The sequence below is a fragment of the Talpa europaea genome (genome assembly GCF_964194135.1).
Source record: "Talpa europaea genome assembly, chromosome: 15".
In the NCBI taxonomy this organism is placed as follows: Eukaryota; Metazoa; Chordata; class Mammalia; order Eulipotyphla; family Talpidae; genus Talpa; species Talpa europaea.
The window spans coordinates 81,553,985-81,573,305 of NC_140083.1; the positions used below are offsets into that span (position 1 = coordinate 81,553,985).

At 40.1% G+C, this 19,321-nt stretch overlaps 2 protein-coding genes across 2 annotated transcripts; both read right to left on the minus strand.

Moving 5' to 3' along the window:
- Nucleotides 1–337: 337 nt before the first annotated feature.
- Nucleotides 338–18,676, minus strand: LOC311185546 (uncharacterized protein; the record flags this gene model as incomplete). The annotated part of the gene is made up of 2 exons (XM_084256168.1): nt 338–1,298; nt 17,742–18,676. 2 exons carry the CDS (start codon nt 18,674–18,676, stop codon nt 338–340), a joined length of 1,896 nt encoding a protein of 631 aa, XP_084112294.1.
- LOC311184978 (olfactory receptor 6C2-like) lies at nt 8,419–9,354 on the minus strand (the record flags this gene model as incomplete). The annotated part of the gene is made up of 1 exon (XM_084255313.1): nt 8,419–9,354. The coding sequence occupies one exon, from the start codon at nt 9,352–9,354 to the stop codon at nt 8,419–8,421; it is 936 nt and encodes a 311-aa protein (XP_084111439.1).
- Nucleotides 18,677–19,321: the final 645 nt, after the last annotated feature.

The following is a 19,321-nucleotide window of genomic DNA, read 5'->3' on the forward strand; positions in this document are numbered from 1 at the left end:
ACACTGCTGAGGGGAATAGTGGGTGAGACAGGAGAGGTCTGCTGCATCATATGGGTAACTCCATGGCTGGGGATTGAACTCATGCTGCAGTGGCTGCGGATTGCTTCACAGGTTGTGTCTTACCCCTTGCGCCACCAGGGAGGCCCCAAGACATAGAAATTTTAATAGAGTAACATCAATCTGCATAATACTAGCTCTGGCAGGGGTCTTTCTCAAACTGTCTTCCCAATTCTATTGCTCCTCAATATTATGAGAATAAACAGTCTGCTGGCTAAATAACTATATGAAAGATGATAACTTATTTTTTCTTTAACTTAAATTCCAATTTGATAATCCATTACTTCTTGGAAAGAAATGCAAGTCTTCTGAGGGTATCACGGAAAGACTGCTTTACTTGTTTATTTCTCAGAGAGTAAATGAAGGGATTCATTAAGGGAGCAACAGATATAGTCAGCAGAGAAACTGCCTTATTTATTGCCACTTCATCCTTAGCTGAGGGTTTGATATACATAAACATGCAGCTGCCATAGGAGATGGAGACCACGATCATGTGGGAAGAACAGGTGGAAAAGGCTTTTTTTCTTTGCTGCAGGGAAGGCAACCTCAGGATCATCCTAATGATGTACACATAGGACAGGCCCACACAAAACAGGGTGGTTATGAGGGTCAACACAGCACTGACTATAATCAGCTGCTCTATCAACCATGTATCTGAACAGGAATTCTTCAGTATAGGGGAAGCATCGCAGAAAAAATGGTCAATGACAAAGCCACAGAATTCCAGATGGAGGGCCAGGCTGAGGGGTGGGAGGACGATCAGGAAGCCACACACCCAGCAGCAGACTATGAGAATCCTGCAGACCCTGCTGTTCATGATGGTCACATAATGCAGGGGCTTGCAGATGGCCACGTAGCGGTCGTACGACATCACCGCCAACAGGAAAAACTCTGTGGCTCCAAACAGGACGACAAAAAAGACTTGGGTAAAGCATGCTTTGATGGTCATGGTCTTGTCCCCACTTGCTATCATGTACAGGTAGACAGGGACACAGGCACTAGTGAATGAGACTTCCAAGAAAGAGAAATTTTGCAGAAAGAAGTACATAGCAGTTTTTAGATGCGCATCCACGAAGACAAGAACAATGATGGTCACATTCCCCATCACGCTCAACACGTCTGTGATAAACAGAAAGATAAAAGCCAAAATCTCTAGCTGTGGGTCACTGGTCAACCCCAGGATGATGAACGTTGTTATTGCTGAATGGTTTCTCATCACTGCTTTCATACTCTTGCCCAATCTTCACAGAAATGCCACAGAAAATTCATCTGAGGAGCAATGTCAAAATGTGACAGAATCAGACAGTCTCTCCCTGCACCAAGCAAGTCCAGTCACACACATGTCTTTCCTTAACTAGATGCACTGGGATGTGATGGGGTAATTCCCTTAACACCACTAAGATGTGCTACAAGGATACTAAGCTTATGGAAAATTTCTCTTGAAAATTACTGCTACTGAAATTGTTACAACATGCCAGGATCTCCAGATTCACAGCACGATTTCCAATTCATTGTTTTCAAATTCATACTTTGGTTAAGAATCCAATTCCATCAGAGTGATCCCTTTTGAGCTATAATTTGCAGGTCATAGTTTCTTAATTGCAAAATATTTGGGAACCGTTTTTGGTATTTTTTTTAATATCCTTCATGTATATATTGTATATATCATGTATACATATATATATCATATATATATCAAAGATATATATTTTACTATCCTTCATGTATATATCCTCCATTCTATATTAGTCACAATATAGAATATCTCCCTTCAGGTCGGTCACCATAACTGTCCCACCACCAAGTTGCCCACAGTCTCCACCACACTCCACCTCGCTCCCTCCCCACCTGTTCTTACTCTCCCCCTCTATCTCCTCAGTTACAAAAGTTTTATACTCAAAAGCTCAAAAGGAGCAATTCCTTTGCTCCTATTATGGTACCTCATAGAATGCATATAACTGGAGGATGGTGGTTATGCCCTCCCAGAGTCTCCAGATACCTCCCCCAGGACCCAGACTTTATTTATTTCATATTATTAAAGGCCAACTTGCATTTTTCCAATAAAAGTCATTTGATAGCCCTTTTGTCTGACTCTAAGTTTCTATATTATTCCCTTATTTTCTATCTCTGTCCTCAGCAGAGAACTTTGATGCACAATTAAGTTAATCTCATTTGTAGACCATGGGTAAAATGTGTAAATAGCTGACAGACATGCAGACATACCATGGTTCCCTCTTTATGACCACAGAAGTAGAATCCATGTGTCAGTAAAGCTCTATATTACTGTGGGACCATACACTTCCAGGTCCTCAAGCCCTTTAATGCAAGGAAATAAAAAGTTTCACACTGTTTAATATACCCTCAAATGTCTATGAAGTAAGTGTATGCTCAGGGAGATGAGAAAACAAAGGTCTCTGTTTTTGTCTTTGTGAGCTGAGTAGTAGCAGCTGCCCCTAGTGCGGAGTCACTGCAGGACTCTGCCAGTTACAGATACCATTATTTAAAAAAAAAGGGGGGGGCGGGGAGACATTAACCTGCTCTGTGGACAGAAAGTTTGCAAGTAGGTGATGCTGATACTGAAAGAGGGGAAATATTTTAGAAAATGGAATGTTTGCCATTGGTCATTGAGATAGATGGGCTATTAGATAGATGACAACTAAATGAGAGAGGGGGTACATTAAGGGAGAGAAGGAATGGTAGAGAAATTATTAAGGTTTTATCTTTGTGGCAATCAAACCACTGTACATGGGATGCACCAATTTTATGAGCAACAAAATTAGTTCTACAACATTTTCAACAGGTTTGTGTGCTCTATAAATAAGCTGAAAGTGACTGACTCTCAAAAGATATCAAAAACAAATATTAAAATTTATAATTCATGTTTAACGGGAATAAAACATAATCACAAATACCTTTTCTATAAATTATGTACTGAAACATAACTGACTTGAAAACATTCCAGTGCTTACCTTTAATAGCCTCTGTTGTTTCACATGGAAACCATAACTCAAATGACCTTAGGGAAACTTACCCTGAACAAAACAGCTAAAAGCAGCATCATCTTAAATCATTCCCAGCCCCTTACTCCTGAGAACACATATTCGTCACATATGTATGTGATGGCTTCTAAGTTTAGAAGAAATATTAATCTAATTTAAAATTAAGAAACACTTCCATGTACTCTGATTAGCTGAAAGGAAGATAAAATTTCAGAGGGCAGGAGTAGTTAAGAAGTTTCTCTGACTCTGCAAAAGAGGGTGTTCTGCTCTTCTCTGGGCAGATTTTCACACTCAAGACCTTGTTTCCCTTATTTGCAACAGGTATGCAAAAGACAAGTGACTAAAAAAGTCCTTCGAGGCACTGATTCAAAAGTCTCTAATGAACTTAAAATATAATTCAGCTTGCAAAAAAAAAAACACCGGGGCAAGAACCAATGGGGACAATGTCCTGAGAGAGAAAAAGATGCAATGATAGCAAATGTAGTCCAAGTGTGAAAAAATAAGAATTCAAAATTAAATCAGAAATCCATTCTTACTTACTAGTGTATACACTGTTTATGCAATGCAATGAATAAGAGGATAACCTTCTTCTTTATGGTACACAAAGTTATATTTAATTCAGAAAATTTAATATACAAAAATAATGTTGGGCCTCCCTGGTGGCCGCCCTTAAATTTTTAAAAAAATAATAAAAAATGCTCATTCAAAAGAGATATATGCACCCCCATTAAAAATGGAGCAAACTAAACCCATAACAATTTATAGGGATTGAAAATAAGAATAGAATAGAATAGAATAGAATAGAATAGAATAGAATAGAATAGAATAGAATAGAATAGAATAGAATAGAATAGAATAGAATAGAATAGAATAGAATAGAATAGAATAGAATAGAATAGATCTTCTGCTTCAGAATAGAATAGATTCAACTTTTTATTTGTTTGTTTGTCAAGTACATGTTAAAATTTTGTAATATTTTCTTCAAAAAAGAGTTCAGATCATTGGTTCTTGGGAAGGGGGGTCAGGAGACACTACAAAGGGGCACTAAGAACCTTTTGGGGGTGATGGGTGTGTTCATTCAATTGGCGGTGGTGATAATTACATGGGTGTATAGATATCAAAATGCTTCAAATTATATATACACTGTGATATGTACTTTATCATATAGCAATTCATTGTACCTCAGTGAATTTGCTTTGTCAATGACAGCCACTTCGTCCACTATAATTAATGGAAAACAAAGCATATATCATCATGGAATTTCAGAACACTCTGAGAATAGACTAGCTCCTGGATTTCCAGAGAGAATGCAAGAGAACAAAAATCAAATTACATTGGCTACCTCAAGAGCAGCACTCACTTGCAATTTTGCTTCACGATGCTTAAAGACATTGGTCAGTGCCTTCAAAATCAGAAAGAGGGGGGGCCGCCCTGGTAGTGCAAGGGATTGAGCACCACACTATGAAGCAACCTGCAGCACGAGTTCGATCCCGCGTTAGCCAGGGAGCAACCCACATGGCACAGCAGACCTCTCCTGTCTCGCCCGCTGCTCCCCTCAGCAATGTACTCGGTCAATCCACCTGTTCTGTTCCCCACTCTGTCTCTTGTGAATCCTCTCACTCCGCACACCTCTGGCCTGTACCCCAGCTCTTGTATGCATAAATAAATCTTTAAAAACAAATCAGCAAGACACTGTTTTCCATGTAGAATACTATTTCTGACCAAACGTTTTGGAGAACTTTAGAAATGCAAAGTCTCAAAAATGTATATCCTCTCAGGTACTATTAGAGATCTTCTGCTTCAATAAAATGAGGTTATAAGCTGAGGATAAGAAAGACATGAACTGAAGCACTGCGCAGGACGTCTGAGAGTAACTGTGGATGCAGCCTGGAGACTAACCAGCGCAACAGGGGCAGAAAGAAAGTTCTTAGGGGAAAGGATCCAGGAAAAAGGACACAGAATAGGTCACTGGCAGATCTGATTGAACTATGAAATATATATATATATATATATATACACGAGTATAAAAAAATCATGCAAATGGAATATCATGACAATGTCTGAGAAATCCAAGAAATGTAATTGTAGTGTTCCATTCAAGTTTACAGTAATCAGTTTGTCCATGGCCATAATAAAATGAATGCCTCATTTAACATGAAAGAGTGATCTGTCTCAATGGGTGGTTTGTGTATTTGCAGATGACGGGGAGTAAGGATAGCCCTGTGTGAGAGAGTAAAATACTCCACTGTCATCAACAGAGGCCCACAGATAATAAAATTATTAAATAAAGTGTGGTACTAGCCCGTTAATTATAAATATTAAGGCAATAACTAAAATGCCAGGTAAAGACTTTCTAATTTTGCATGAGTTAGGAAAAGGTTTTTTTTTAAGTACAACTATTTTTGCTTTCAATTCTATTTGATTTTTCAATTCTCTTAATTTGCCATATTTGCGAATGATTGGGTGTCTCCTTGATTGCAAGTCATTTTCCTTGTTGATGCAAATTTCTTAGGTAAATTCTTCACAAGAGTGAAAATGAGAAATATTTCTGGGACAAATACTACCTTGTATGTACTAACCTACACTCTTACCAATTATGATTCTATTTATTTTTTTTTTTTTTTTTAAAGATTTATTTTTATTTATTTATACAAGCACTGGGTACAGTCAGAATCACGGGAGGGTGAGAGAATTCACCAGAGCCAGAGCGGGGAGCAGAGCAGGCAGAAGGACCGAAGCACACTGCTGAGGGGAGCAGCGGGCGGCAGGAGAGGTCTGCGCGCCATGTGGGACCCTCCTCTGGTGGCCGGGGAGCAGCCGGGGATCGAACCGGCGCTGCAGAGGCCGCGGGCAGCTTCTCAACCCAGCGCTCAACCGCTGCGCCACCGGGGAAGCCCTATTCTATTTAATAGGCATTATGATCCCCACTGTACAGAACAGAAATGTGTGAGATTGAGAAAGACTGTTTCTTGCATCATTCACGATGGAGTTGATGTTTGTGTTGCGTTGGGTCAAATCGCAATCTGAGCTCCATCACTGCTGTGAGAATTATATGAAAAGATAGTTCATGTAAGCAATATTTTATTCCTAATTCTGCATTTTGTTTCCAAGACTAACACTGGTTTTACTGGTGCTTTCTTCCTACCGAGAAATAGGTGAGGAGAATGTGTCTTTGGACAACCAGGGGTGACCCCTCCACCCCCCAGGTGTGCCTATGTATCCTGACAATTTCTTCACTGCCTTCAACTGGAAAATTGTGATTTCTCAGAGGTGACTCGCAGGTCAAGATGGGTGGCCCGCCCAATCTCGCTACTCCACTTCTGTTCTCCATCTCATGTCTCTATGTGCGCGCCGAAGAATGAAAATCACTGCTTCCTGTGTCCACCCAGTGTCTATAACTGGCTGATTTCACCAGACTAGTGATGTAAGAATATACCCAAACCAGGCATAGAAAATTAAGTTTCTCTAGTTACAAATCAAGATTATTCTTCATTGTTATTCACATAGAGTTTAAACAACACAATGAGTGAGAAGATAGCCTTGTGGCCTAAAACTACATGCGTAATACATGTTTAATATAAAAAAATTCAAAAGTAAATAAGAAAAGCTGACAAACTCAAACAACTGAGACATCTGGAAGTTAACATTGTTTCGGTACTTTTCCTTCCAAATGTCCATATTATATACATACATGTAATTTAAGTATAATATTACATGCAACATTGTTTCTTACTTTTTTACAGAAAACATATGTCAAACACCTTTCTTATTCTTGTACTTTTTAATATAAAATTATTTATTGGCCAATATTCACTAGTATTTACAATAAAGGAAACATACAGTTAACATTCTGATTACTACAGAATGACTGTTTTTCCTGGCTTCTGTTGATCCAGTAACCAAAATACTAACAAGATTGAGCCTACATATAAGGAATGAATCGGGCTAAAGAAAAAACATGCAGACAAAGAGTTTAGGTTACCAAAGTTTGTTCACCTATTTTCCACGAGGCCCAAAATTGCCAACACTGCTTACCATTTGTTCGGTTTCCATGAACAGTCTTAGAAGTCCCATGAATCATGGGCATTCAGTCAATGTAGCCCAGGGATTTCAACGTCTTACAAAGGAATGGTTCACTAGAAGAAACCATTAATTGTCCGCTTAATGAAGTCTTGGTTGCCCAGTTATAACACATCAGGATTTATCTAGTTTTCTCATTTCTGTGGGAAAGTTGTTGGTAGAGATAAAATTTCCTTTCAGAATTTATGGAAATAGAATGCAATTATATGATGGTAGATATAAAATATGGGATCTGATAAAGCTGTTCTTTAAATATCCAATTTAGGTGGACTCTTCAGTGGCAAAGCGGTTGAGCGCTGGGTTGAGAAGCTGCCCGCAGCCTCTGCAACACCGGTTCGATCCTCGGCTGCTCCCCGGCCACCCAAGGAGGGTCCCACATGGCACGCAGACCTCTCCTGCCGCCCGCTGCTCCCCTCAGCAGTGTACTTCGGTCTTTCTGCCTGCTCTGCTCCCCGCTCTGGCTCTGCTGAATTCTCTCACCCTCCCGCACTTCTGACTGTACCCAGTGCTTGTATAAATAAATAAATAAATCTTTAAAAAATTTTAAAAAAATTTAAATTTAAAAAAAATGATACCATGGAGCAGAAAACGCCCTCAAGAGCAAACGCAGATATTTATATACAATCAGTTTATTCTCCACATTTCCACCATTGCTGGAATACCAGTCCTTCGGATCCACAGTGAATTGGTCACAATATGAAATCTTTAATCAATTATTTTGGTGTGTTACCTGATTTTGCTAGTACTTTTTCAAAAAATTATTCACAAAAAGGCTATCAATGTCACTAAAGACTATTGGATTACATTGTCATTTATGTCAATATTTTTGCATCTATTTTAATAAATTCACATACAAGAGGTGAAGAATATTATTATTCTGTGCAAATACACAAGATGGGGTTGAAATTGAAGGCAGATTCATATTCCCTGAAAGCTCCGTGTGCTCATACTCTTGAAAAAGACAGCCCATTGAAAGAGACTCTTTGCAAGCAAGGGAAAGTACTGACATGGACAGAGTAGAGGCAACACTAGGAATAATGGGTAGGGCACATTTAAAAACCCTAAAGAGAGTTGACATAAATGGAGGTGACAATGACATAGAAGTTTCCAGAAAGCTGAGAAACATCAATTTGCATAACACTGGATCCCTCAAGGTTCTCCCTCAGACTTTCTTCCCAAAAGTGTTGGCATCAATATTATGAGAATACACAACTCTCCTGGATAATCATCTATCCATAAGCTGACAACTTATTCTTAGTTTTATTTTAAATTTCCATTTCTACTATTTCTTGGAAAGAAATGCAAGTCTTTTGAGGGTATCACAGAAAGACTGCTTTACTTGTTTATTTCTCAGGGAGTAAATGAAGGGATTCATTGAGGGGGCAACAGATACAATCAGCAGAGAAACTGCCTTATTTATGGCCACTTCGTCCTTAGCTGAGGGTTTGATATACATAAAAACGCAGCTGCCATACATCATGGAGACCACGATCATGTGAGAAGAACAGGTAGAAAAGGCTTTTTTCCTTTGCTGCATGGAAGGCAACCTCAGGATCATCCTAATGATGTACACATAGGACAGACCCACACAGAACAGGGTCATTATGAGGGTCAACACAGCACTGACTATAATCAGCTGCTCTATCAACCACGTATCTGAACAGGAATTCTTCAGTATGGGAGAAGCATCACAATAATAATCTTCAATAAGAGAGTCACAGAATTTCAGCTGGAGTACCAGGGTGAAGGGTGGGAGGATGATCAGGAAGCCACACACCCAGCAGCAGACTATGAGAATCCTGCAGACCCTGCTGTTCATGATGGTCACATAATGCAAGGGCTTGCAGATGGCCACGTAGCGGTCGTACGACATCACCGCCAGCAGGAAAAACTCTGTGACTCCAAAAAGGACGACAAAAAAGAGTTGGGTAAAGCAGGCATTGATGGTGACGATCTTGACCCCACTTGCTATCATGTACAGGTTGACAGGGACACAGGCACTAGTGAATGAGACTTCCAAGAAAGAGAAATTTTGCAGAAAGAAGTACATAGGGGTTTTTAAATGCGCATCCACAAAGACAAGAACAATGATGGTCAGGTTCCCCATCATGCTCAACACGTATGTGGTAAACAGAAAGACAAAAGCCAAAATCTCTAGCTGTGGGTCACTGGTCAACCCCAGGATGATGAACGTTGTTATTGCTGAGTGGTTTCTCATCACTGCTTTCATACTCTTGCTCAATCTTCACAGAAAAAGCATCTGAGGGGCAATGTCAAAATATGACAGAATCAGACTGTCTCTCCCTACACCTGGCAATTCGAGTCACACACATGTCTTTCCTTAACTAGATGCACTAGGATGTGATGGGGTAATTCCCTCAAAACCACTGAGATGTGCTGCAGGGATACTAAGTTTATGCACAGTTTCCTTGAAAATTACTGCTACTGAAATTGTTACAACATGCCAGGATCTCCAGATTCACAGCACCATTTCCAATTCATTGTTTTCAAATTCATACTTTGGTTGTGAATTCCTATTGGACAGCAGTGAGTCCTTTGGCTCTGTACTTTCCAGATCATAGTCTCTTATTTTAAAAATGTTTGGGGACATTTTCTGGTATTTTTTTTCTTTTTTGGTTTTTTTTTAAATATCCTTGTTTATTTTTTCACAGTATAGGATGTCTCCCCCCAAGTCAGTCACCAGAGTTGTCTCACCACCAAGTTGCCCAGAGTGTCCACCACACTCCACCACGTTCCCTCTCCACCTGTTCTTAGTCTACCCCTGTAGCTCCACAGTCACAAAAGTTTTGTACTCAAAAGCTCAATCCCAACATTCCTTTGCTCCTATTATGGTGCTTTATACAGTGCATTTGAATGGAGGACGGTGGTTATGTCTTATCAGACTCTCCAGATAGCTCCCTCCCCAGTGACCTAGACTTTATTTCATATATAAAGGCCAAGTTACATGTTTCAAAAAGAAAGAAGCCTTTGATCACCACTTCGTCTGGCTCTCTTTAGCTCCTCTATTATTCCCCTATTTCCTATCTCTGTCCTCAGCAGACAGCCTTGATGCAGGATTAATTTAATCTCATTTGTAAACCACGGGCTAGAAAGTACCAACAGTTGGAGGACATTCAGACACACTGTGGTTTTCCTTTATGATGGTCACAGAAGTATAATCCAAGTTTCAGTCATGGAGAGTTAAGTGTACATGGAACTTAGAAGTATTTGTCTGGAAACAAATCATACCTCTGTCATGTACAAGCAAATCCTTTAATCTTCTGGGCTCCCAGTTTCCTGTCTGTAAAATGGGGTTCACAGAAATACTACATTGCAAGGTTGCCAGGAAGTTCAAATGAAATAAACTATGTAGCATACTTATTACACTTACCACATATTACTATTATACACATATTTGCTATGATTTTTCTTATTTATGAAGCCAGTCTCTTCTCATGTCAAGGAGGCTCCTAACTCTGCAGAAAGTATCTCACCCTCCACACCTCACTCTGTCTTTCTTGCATAGGCAAGGTCTTCCACGTTTCTAGACCGAGTCCATCAGAAACATTCTCTGGTGTTTCCCTTTAATAAAAGGATAAACATGCTATTAGGAAGTGACTCATCTACCAGTATCTCCTTTACATAGGTTTGACTTAGAAACACATGAATCTATGCATTCAAAAATAAAAGGGCATATCCACCAAGCAGATAATTGACCTCTTGACACAATTTCTACCTGCTCAGTTTATCTTCAAAGTGATGTGAACACTAATACCCAAGTACCTGGTACCTTGGGATCTGCGCAATAGCAACACAATAGCTGTTCTTCAAATAACCTAATGAATAACATTCAGGTATTCAACTCTTTGCTGTCTTCATTCAGTGATGCAGCCGCCAGTGCCCACACAGCACTGCTAGGGACATGGATATTGGCCACTTGAGATGAAGCTGGTCCATATTGAAATGTGTAATACTCTGAAATACACCTCATTTTTCAAGACTTGGGAGACAATTACATAATGAAATTATCACCTATAATTTCATACTGAAAACATGTTCAAGTATATGTTAGTATTTTGCACGTATGCAGTTAAATATTCTATTAAGATCCCCTGTTTCTTTTTACCATTTCTGTGCAAGATCACAGATTTCTGAAACTGCAAATGCATTTACACTATATTTCTATGGGACCATACTCTTCTAGGTCTTGAAGCTCTTTAATATAAGGAAATACAAAGCCAGCTGGAATTGAAATATGAAGGCAGTTTCTGAGGGTGTTACCCTCCCAACATCTTCCAGATTGCCCCGTGCCTAATTAAAGTGCATCTTAAAAAGTCAAACCTGACTCTGCTTTATTGGCACTCAGTGTGACAGGTGGACTGAACTCCAGTCTCCCGATTACAATATTGAAAGAGAGAGAACATTTGCCGATAGCAATTGTGATAGATGGGACGTAAGTAGATAGATACTTAATAGATGAGAGGAATAGACAGAAAAAAAGGAGGGAAGGAAAGATAGATTAGTGAAGTTTTATCTTTGTGTTAATAAAACCTCTCTACATGGGGTTGCAACAACTTACTAATCAACAAAATTAGTTCTCCCACATTTTGGATCTATAAATAGTCTTGTGTGCTCTATAAATGATCTGAGAAGTGACTGACTCTCAATAAACCATAAAAATAAACAACATTAAAATCGAGAAATCATGTTTCACTAGAATAAAACAATCACAAATACCTTCTCTATAAATGACATATAAAAACATCCCTGACTAGGAAACATTCTAGTGCTTACCTCTAATAGTCTCTATTGTGTCACCTGGAAACCATACTCAAAGGACCTTACAAATGGACCTCACAGTGAAAAAAACACTCTAAAAGCAAAATCATTAAGAGCATTTCCAACCCCTAACCCCTGAGAACGTATACTCATCACATGTACACATAAATGGCCTCTGAATTTAGAAGAAATACCAATCTTATGTAAAATTAATATGTCCTTATAAAAATCACTGCCAGCTGAGACTCATTGCATTATATCACACACTCTCCCAAGCTTAATATTAGAATATAACAAAAACAAAATTCATTAGAGTGTCCACAAGTTTCACAATGATAGCAGTATTTTTGCGATTTGCATGACTCTAAGGATCTCCAGAAATACCTAATAATTGTTTAGGCTAATTGAAGGCATTTGTGTATTTTTGAAATAATACACCAAGAATTATTACACATGGCTGGAATTAAGCTTAATGAACTAGACATACTTAATGCAATTGAAAAAAAAAGAAATATATCCATGTACTCTGGGTAGCTGAAAGGAAGACAAAAGTTCAGAGGGCAGGAGTAGTGAAGAAGCTTCTCTGACTCTGCAAAAGTGGGTCTTCTGATTTTCTCTGCACAGACTTTTTACACTCGTAACTGTTTCCCTTATTTGCAACAGGTGTGCAGAAGACAACAGAATAGAAAAGTCCTTGGAGCCATTGATCCAAAAGTCTCTAATGAACTTAAAATGTAATTTAGTTTGCCAAAAAAAAAAAAATGCAAAGCAAGTCCCAACAGGGACAATGTCCTCAGAGAGAAAAAATGCAATGATAGCAACAAATTTAGCCCACTATGGGGACTACACCTGAGGGGGACGGGGAAGCAAATATTGTTTGAAAATGAACAATGATGTAAAAACTATATAAACAAAAGATTTTGTTTATAAATCGCTAAAAGATTTAGTCCAAGTGTAAAAAATAAGATTTCAAAAATAATTCAGTAATCCATTCTTAATAACTAGTTCACACATTGTTTATGCAATGCAATGAGTAAGAAGTTAGTCTTCTTGTTTAAATTACAGAATTTAATTTATTACAGAAAATTTTAATACATATAAATAGATCTGAAAATGGGGAGAAAAATCAAGAACTTATATCATCCAGAAATAAACAATATTATTATGTTCTTTGGCCTTTCAAATATTGCTGATATTTGCAGTTTATTAGGAAGGCAACCACTCAGGAACATAGATGATAGGACAAATTATAGGTGTACTAAGCACAGAGTTTCTTTGCCTTCTGCCAACATACCCAGCAACTCTGTGTGTTCACCAACCTAGAAAAAGTAAAATTTATACCCCTAAATATCTCCAAATCACTCCCATTTTGATTACATCCAGGGCATCACCAACTTTTCACTCATCATGGTGAGACATCATGGAATTATCGCTGACCCTTCCCTGCATCACCCACCTCTATTGTCTCTACCTTCAAAATCCCTCTCAGATGTAATCTGTTATGGGGCAACCCCGATATAAAACGGGTTGCCTGGCTGTGGGTCCTCACCCACGCGCTTAAAAGGGACTTAATACTCCACTGCAGGCACACACAAAAGGTTCATAAATGGTTTATTGACAAGGGAAAGGGAATTGAGGAAATGTACAACTCAGGGAGAAAATAGGGAAATAAAGTCTTTCATGCGTCCTACCCGATCCGACGACCTGGAAATCCAAAGGCACTCTCAGAGCTGGCCAGAGCTGCGAGCTGGCGGAGAGCCAAAATGGGGGACCCCTCCAAAACCCACGTGTCTGGCTTTATCCCAACCTGGCTGCTGAACCCCACCCTCAGGTCCCAGCCACCTTCCCTTGGGTGTGATGGGATTTGGAGTTCCCAGTGTCTTTGGCTTTGGTCTGGGGTAGGGATGGAGTCCACAAAGCCTGTATGGAATTAGCTTTAGCACATCCTTTTCCCCCTAACATACCTACTTGTCACTAGTTCATGTCAAATACAATGACTATCAGACTTCAAGAAGTCCAACATGGTTTGCCCCCCTACAGCCATTGCTTGGGGAGAGCCCTCCCACATTGACTCTGGGCTCAGCCATGTAGCTCACTGCCAACAATGTGCCCATGATGTTGTTTTTGGAATTGTTGGGGTCAGAGAGTGGGGTCCTTGGGTGCACTCTGGGAAATGTTTCCCCAACGCTCCCCTGTTACCAACACCGGTGAGTTCCCAGGCAAGTTTCTCCATGACACAGAGACGACAGGCATACCAAAAGGGCAGGTTTATTGTAAACGGGAGAGAAGAATGAAGGACACTTGCACAGACACAAGCAGGCAGAAAGGGCTTCCGGAAAGGGGCAGGTTTGCCAAGAGAGAGGCCTGCATGGTCACTGTCAGGCAGCCTGAGGAGCTGCCTCTGGTGAGGGGGTCAGTGAAGAGAAGCCCAGACAGGGCACAGGTCACAGGAAGGCAGGAAGTCTGCTGCCCTGCAGAGGACAGAGAGTTGGTGAAAAGGAAGCACCTGCACAGGCCCAGGTGGGCAGAGGACTGCATACCTGTGCCACTGCAGAGATTGCACTGATAGGGACCTGTTCTCTGTGGGAGGGGCTCACACCTTCCTGGAGTGGTTTGTTTGCTGTTGACTTTGAATAAACTATGTAGAATTTGAAAGGGCCCAGATTTCTACAATGGGGGCAATCTCCATATCTTTCTTCAACTTCAGGTCTGCACTGTTGACACCCCCTACAGCATGTGATGCCTGCTGGGATCTGTGCTTTGTGATCTGGGCATTGGCCCTGACGGATCTTAGTTCCTAAAGCTGGTTAATGGCTCTTAATCCCTTCTACCTCCACCTCCAGCTCTTGGCTTGTGAGCCAGGTTTCTGGTCTTGGGGTGCCTCCTCCAGTTTCTGTCCTTATCCTTCACCAACACCAACAGCCATAATGCAAGCAGGAACTCAAAAAACCCTTGAAACCTTCTGACCACCATGTGAACTAGCCTCAGCAAGCGCACTATGTAAAACACAAGGTCTTCTCTCTCCCAAAACCTTTACAGTAAATTTGCTCATGTTCTCTCTCACCCTCACCCCAAAACAGAACTGCCCGAAGACCCCCAGTCAACTGAGAAAGTATGAACAAGGCAGTCAAAGAAAAGAGAAGAACCACTCCAGTGAGCCCAGCCCAATTTCCAACCCACAGTATCAGGAACTTAGTAAAGTTGGTTATTTTAAGCAATTAAATGTTGAAAGTGGTTTATTACTCAATAAAAATTAACCAGTACACCAACAAAAGTTCAGCACATAATAGAACACAGCTATGTCCTCTTAAGGACCCAGGATTAAGAACTGAGGTTGGGGCCTCCCTGGTAGCCCAAGGGATTAAGTCTCAGCACTGTGAAGCTATCCCCAGCCACTGCAGCACAAGTTCTATCCCAGGCCAGGGAGCTACCCACGTGGCACTGCAGACCTCTCCTGTTTTCCCGCTGCTCCCCTCAGCAGCGTATTTCAGTAGGTCTCCTGTTCTGCTCCCAACTCTGTCTCTGGTGAGTCCTCTCACCCCCCACACCTCTGGCCTAACCCCAGTCCTTGTATGCATAAATAAATAAAATAAAGCTTTTAAAAATAAAACAATTTCACTTCCATGAATTTCATTTTCTCTAAACAAAAAAAAAAAAAGATTTTCAACTTAACTTGTAAAAGTTGTGCGGAAAATTAGCAATAATATGTAAAATGTCAGGCACTTAAAAAACTGAAAACCATCCTTCTTAATCAAATGACAGGCCCTGCCTGATTTATATATGTAGACTCTATCATTCAAATCAAACTCTGAAAACACAACATATTGTTACTGGGGCTCAAATTATCTTTCATTCACTTTTTATATCTAAATTGTGGAAAGGGTTCAGTTTTTAGTGAGCACTTTTTAAAATATACTATCCATGTAGACATAGCGAAAAAAACGCAAAATTCCATAGCTTGAAGATTCTTCATTCACCTCATGGCACTATTTAAGGTGTCTCTCAGATGTCCAAGATGGCATCTCAAAAACATTCAGAGAGGCAGCTAAGACTATAGGGTAAAGGAAAGAAGCTACAGATCTGAGTGGGAAAGTAAGCAAGGACGTGCAAATGTCTAATCCATCACATCCATGAAGCTGAAAATGCCCTCAAAAGCAAACACAGATGTTTATATACAATCAGTTTATTCTGCCACATTTCCACCATTTCCGGAATGCCAGTCCCTCGGGTCCACAGTGAGTCAGTCACAATAGGAAATCTTCAATCAATTATTTTGGTGTGTTACCTGATTTTGCTAGTACTATTTTCAAAAAATTATAAACAAAAAGGCTATCAATGTCACTAAAGACTATTGGATTACATTGTCATTTATGTCAACATTTTTGCATCTATTTTAATAAACTCAGATACAAGAGGTGAAGAATATTATTATTCTGTGCAAATACACAAGATGGGGTTGAAATTTAAGGCAGAGTCATATTCCCTGAAAGCTCCGTGTGCTCATACTCTTGAAAATGAAAGCCCATTGAAAGAGGCTCTGTTGCTTCTGCACAGAAAAAGAGACAATAACCAAAACAAAGAGGAACCCCACCAACTGGGCGAACATTTTTGCACACAACACTAATGATAAAGGACTGATCACAAAAATCTACAAAGAGCTGATGAGACTCAGCAACAACAAAGAAAATAATCCTGTCAAAAAATGGGCAGAAGAGCTAAAAAGAAACTTCTCTGAAGAGGAAATGCAAATGCCCAACAGGCATATGAAAAAATGTTCAACATCACTTGTCATCAGGGAAATGCAAATCAAAACTACCATGAGATACCATCTTACACCAGTGAGAATGGCACATATTAAAAAAACTAGCACCAACAAATGTTGGCGAGGGTGTGGAGAAAAAGGAACTCTCCTGCACTGTTGGTGGGAGTGCAAACTGGTCCAACCACTGTGGAAAGCTGTGTGGAGATTTCTGGGCCTACTAAACATAGAGCTTCCATAGGATCCAGCAATTCCACTCCTAGGAATTTACCCAAAGGACACAGAAACATCAATTCCAAAGAGCACCTGCACCCCTATGTTTATAGCAGCACTGTTTACAATAGCTAAGCTTTGGAAACAGCCCAAATGCCCAAAAATAGATGACTGGATCAAGAAGATGTGGTACATATACACCATGGAATATTACTCAGCATTCAAAAAAGATAAACACATGCAATTTGCAGCAACATGGATGGCGCTGGAAGGGATCATGCTCAGCGAAATAAGCCAGAAAGAAAAAGAAAAATACCGGATGGCCTCACTCATAGCAGGAATCTAGAAAACCTAAATAAGGGACCAGGAAAAAGAATAACTATAAGAAAGTGAAAATCAAAATCAACAAACAACTATGAACCAGAGACACTTTATGGGGGCTAGGGGGCGGGGAAAGGAGGGCTTGGGGTCAAAATAAGGGGTTTGTAATTGTAGGGGAATATAAAAATAAAATTTAAATAATAATTTAAAAAAAAAAGTAAGAGACTCTATTGCAAGCAGGGGAAAGCACTGACATGGACAGAACAGAGGCAACACTAGGAATTAACGGGTAGTTCACATTTGAGAACCCTAAAGAGAGTTGATGTAAATGGAGGTTACAAAGACATAGAAGTTTCAGAAAATTGAGAAATATTAATTTGCATAATATTGGCTCCCCATGTTTCTTCCTCAGACTTTGTTTCCAACTCTGTTGGCATCAATACTATGAGAATACACAATTCTCCTAGATAACCATCTATCCATAAGCTGATTGACAACTTATTCTTTGTTTTATTTTAAATTTCCATTTCTACTGTTTCTTTGAAAGAAAAGCAAGTCTTTTGAGGGTATCACGGAAAGACTGCTTTACTTGTTTATTTCTCAGGGAGTAAATGAAGGGATTCATTGAGGGGGCAACAGATACAATCAGCAGAGAAACTGCCTTATTAATGGCCACTTCGTCCTTAGCTGAGGGTTTGATATACATAAAAATGCAGCTGCCATACATCATGGAGACCACGATCATGTGGGAAGAACAGGTAGAAAAGGCTTTTTTCCTTTGCTGCACGGAAGGCAACCTCAGGATCATCCTAATGATGTACACATAGGACAGACCCACACAGAACAGGGTCGTTATGAGGGTCAACACAGCACTGATTATAACCAGCTGCTCTATCAACCATGTATCTGAACAGGAATTCTTCAGTATAGGGGAAGCATCGCAGAAAAAATGGTCGATCACACAGCCACAGAATTCCAGATGGAGGGCCAGGCTGAGGGGTGGGAGGACGATCAGGAAGCCACACACCCAGCAGCAGAATAAGAGATTCCTGCAGACCCTGCTGTTCATGATGGTCACATAGTGCAGGGGCTTGCAGATGGCCACGTAGCGGTCATATGACATGGCTGCCAGGAGAAAAAACTCTGTGGATCCAAACAGGACAATAAAAAAGATTTGGGTAAAGCATGCTTTGATGGTCATAGTCTTGTCCCCACTTGATATCATGTACAGGTAGACAGGGACACAGGTAGTAGTGAATGAGACTTCCAAGAAAGAGAAATTTTGCAGAAAGAAGTACATAGCGGTTTTTAAGTGAGCATCCACGAAGACGAGAACAATGATGGTCAGGTTCCCCATCACGCTCAACACGTATGTGATAAACAGAAAGACAAAAACCATAATCTCTAGCTGTGGGTCACTGGTCAACCCCAGGATGATGAACATTGTTATTGCTGAATGGTTTCTCATCACTGCTTTCATACTCTTGCCCAATCTTCACAGGAATACCACAGAAAATGCATCTGAGGAGCAATGTCAAAATGTGACAGAATCAGACAGTTCTCCCTACACCAAGCAAATCCAGTCACACACATGTCTTTCCTTAACTAGATGCACTGGGATGTGATGGGGTAATTCCCTCAACACCACTGAGATGTGCTGCAGGGATACTAAGTTTATGGACAGTTTCTCTTGAAAATTACTGCTACTGAAATTGTGACAACATGCCAGGATCTCCAGATTCACAGCACCATTTCCAATTCATTGTTTTCAAATTCATACTTTAGTTAAAAATCCAATTCCATCAGAGTGATCCCTTTTGAGCTATAATTTACAGGTCATAGTTTCTTAATTGCAAAATATTTGGGGGCCTTTTTTGGTATTTTTTTAATATTCTTCATGTATATATTGTACATATCATGCATATATCATATATATATATTACTATCCTTCATGTATATAGCCTTCATTCTATATTAGTCACAATATAGAATGTCTCCCCTCAGGTCGGTCACCATAATGTCCCACCACCAAGTTGCCCACAGTCTCCACCACACTCCACCTCGCTCCCTCCCCACCTGTTCTTACTCTCCCCCTCTACCTCCTCAGTTAAAA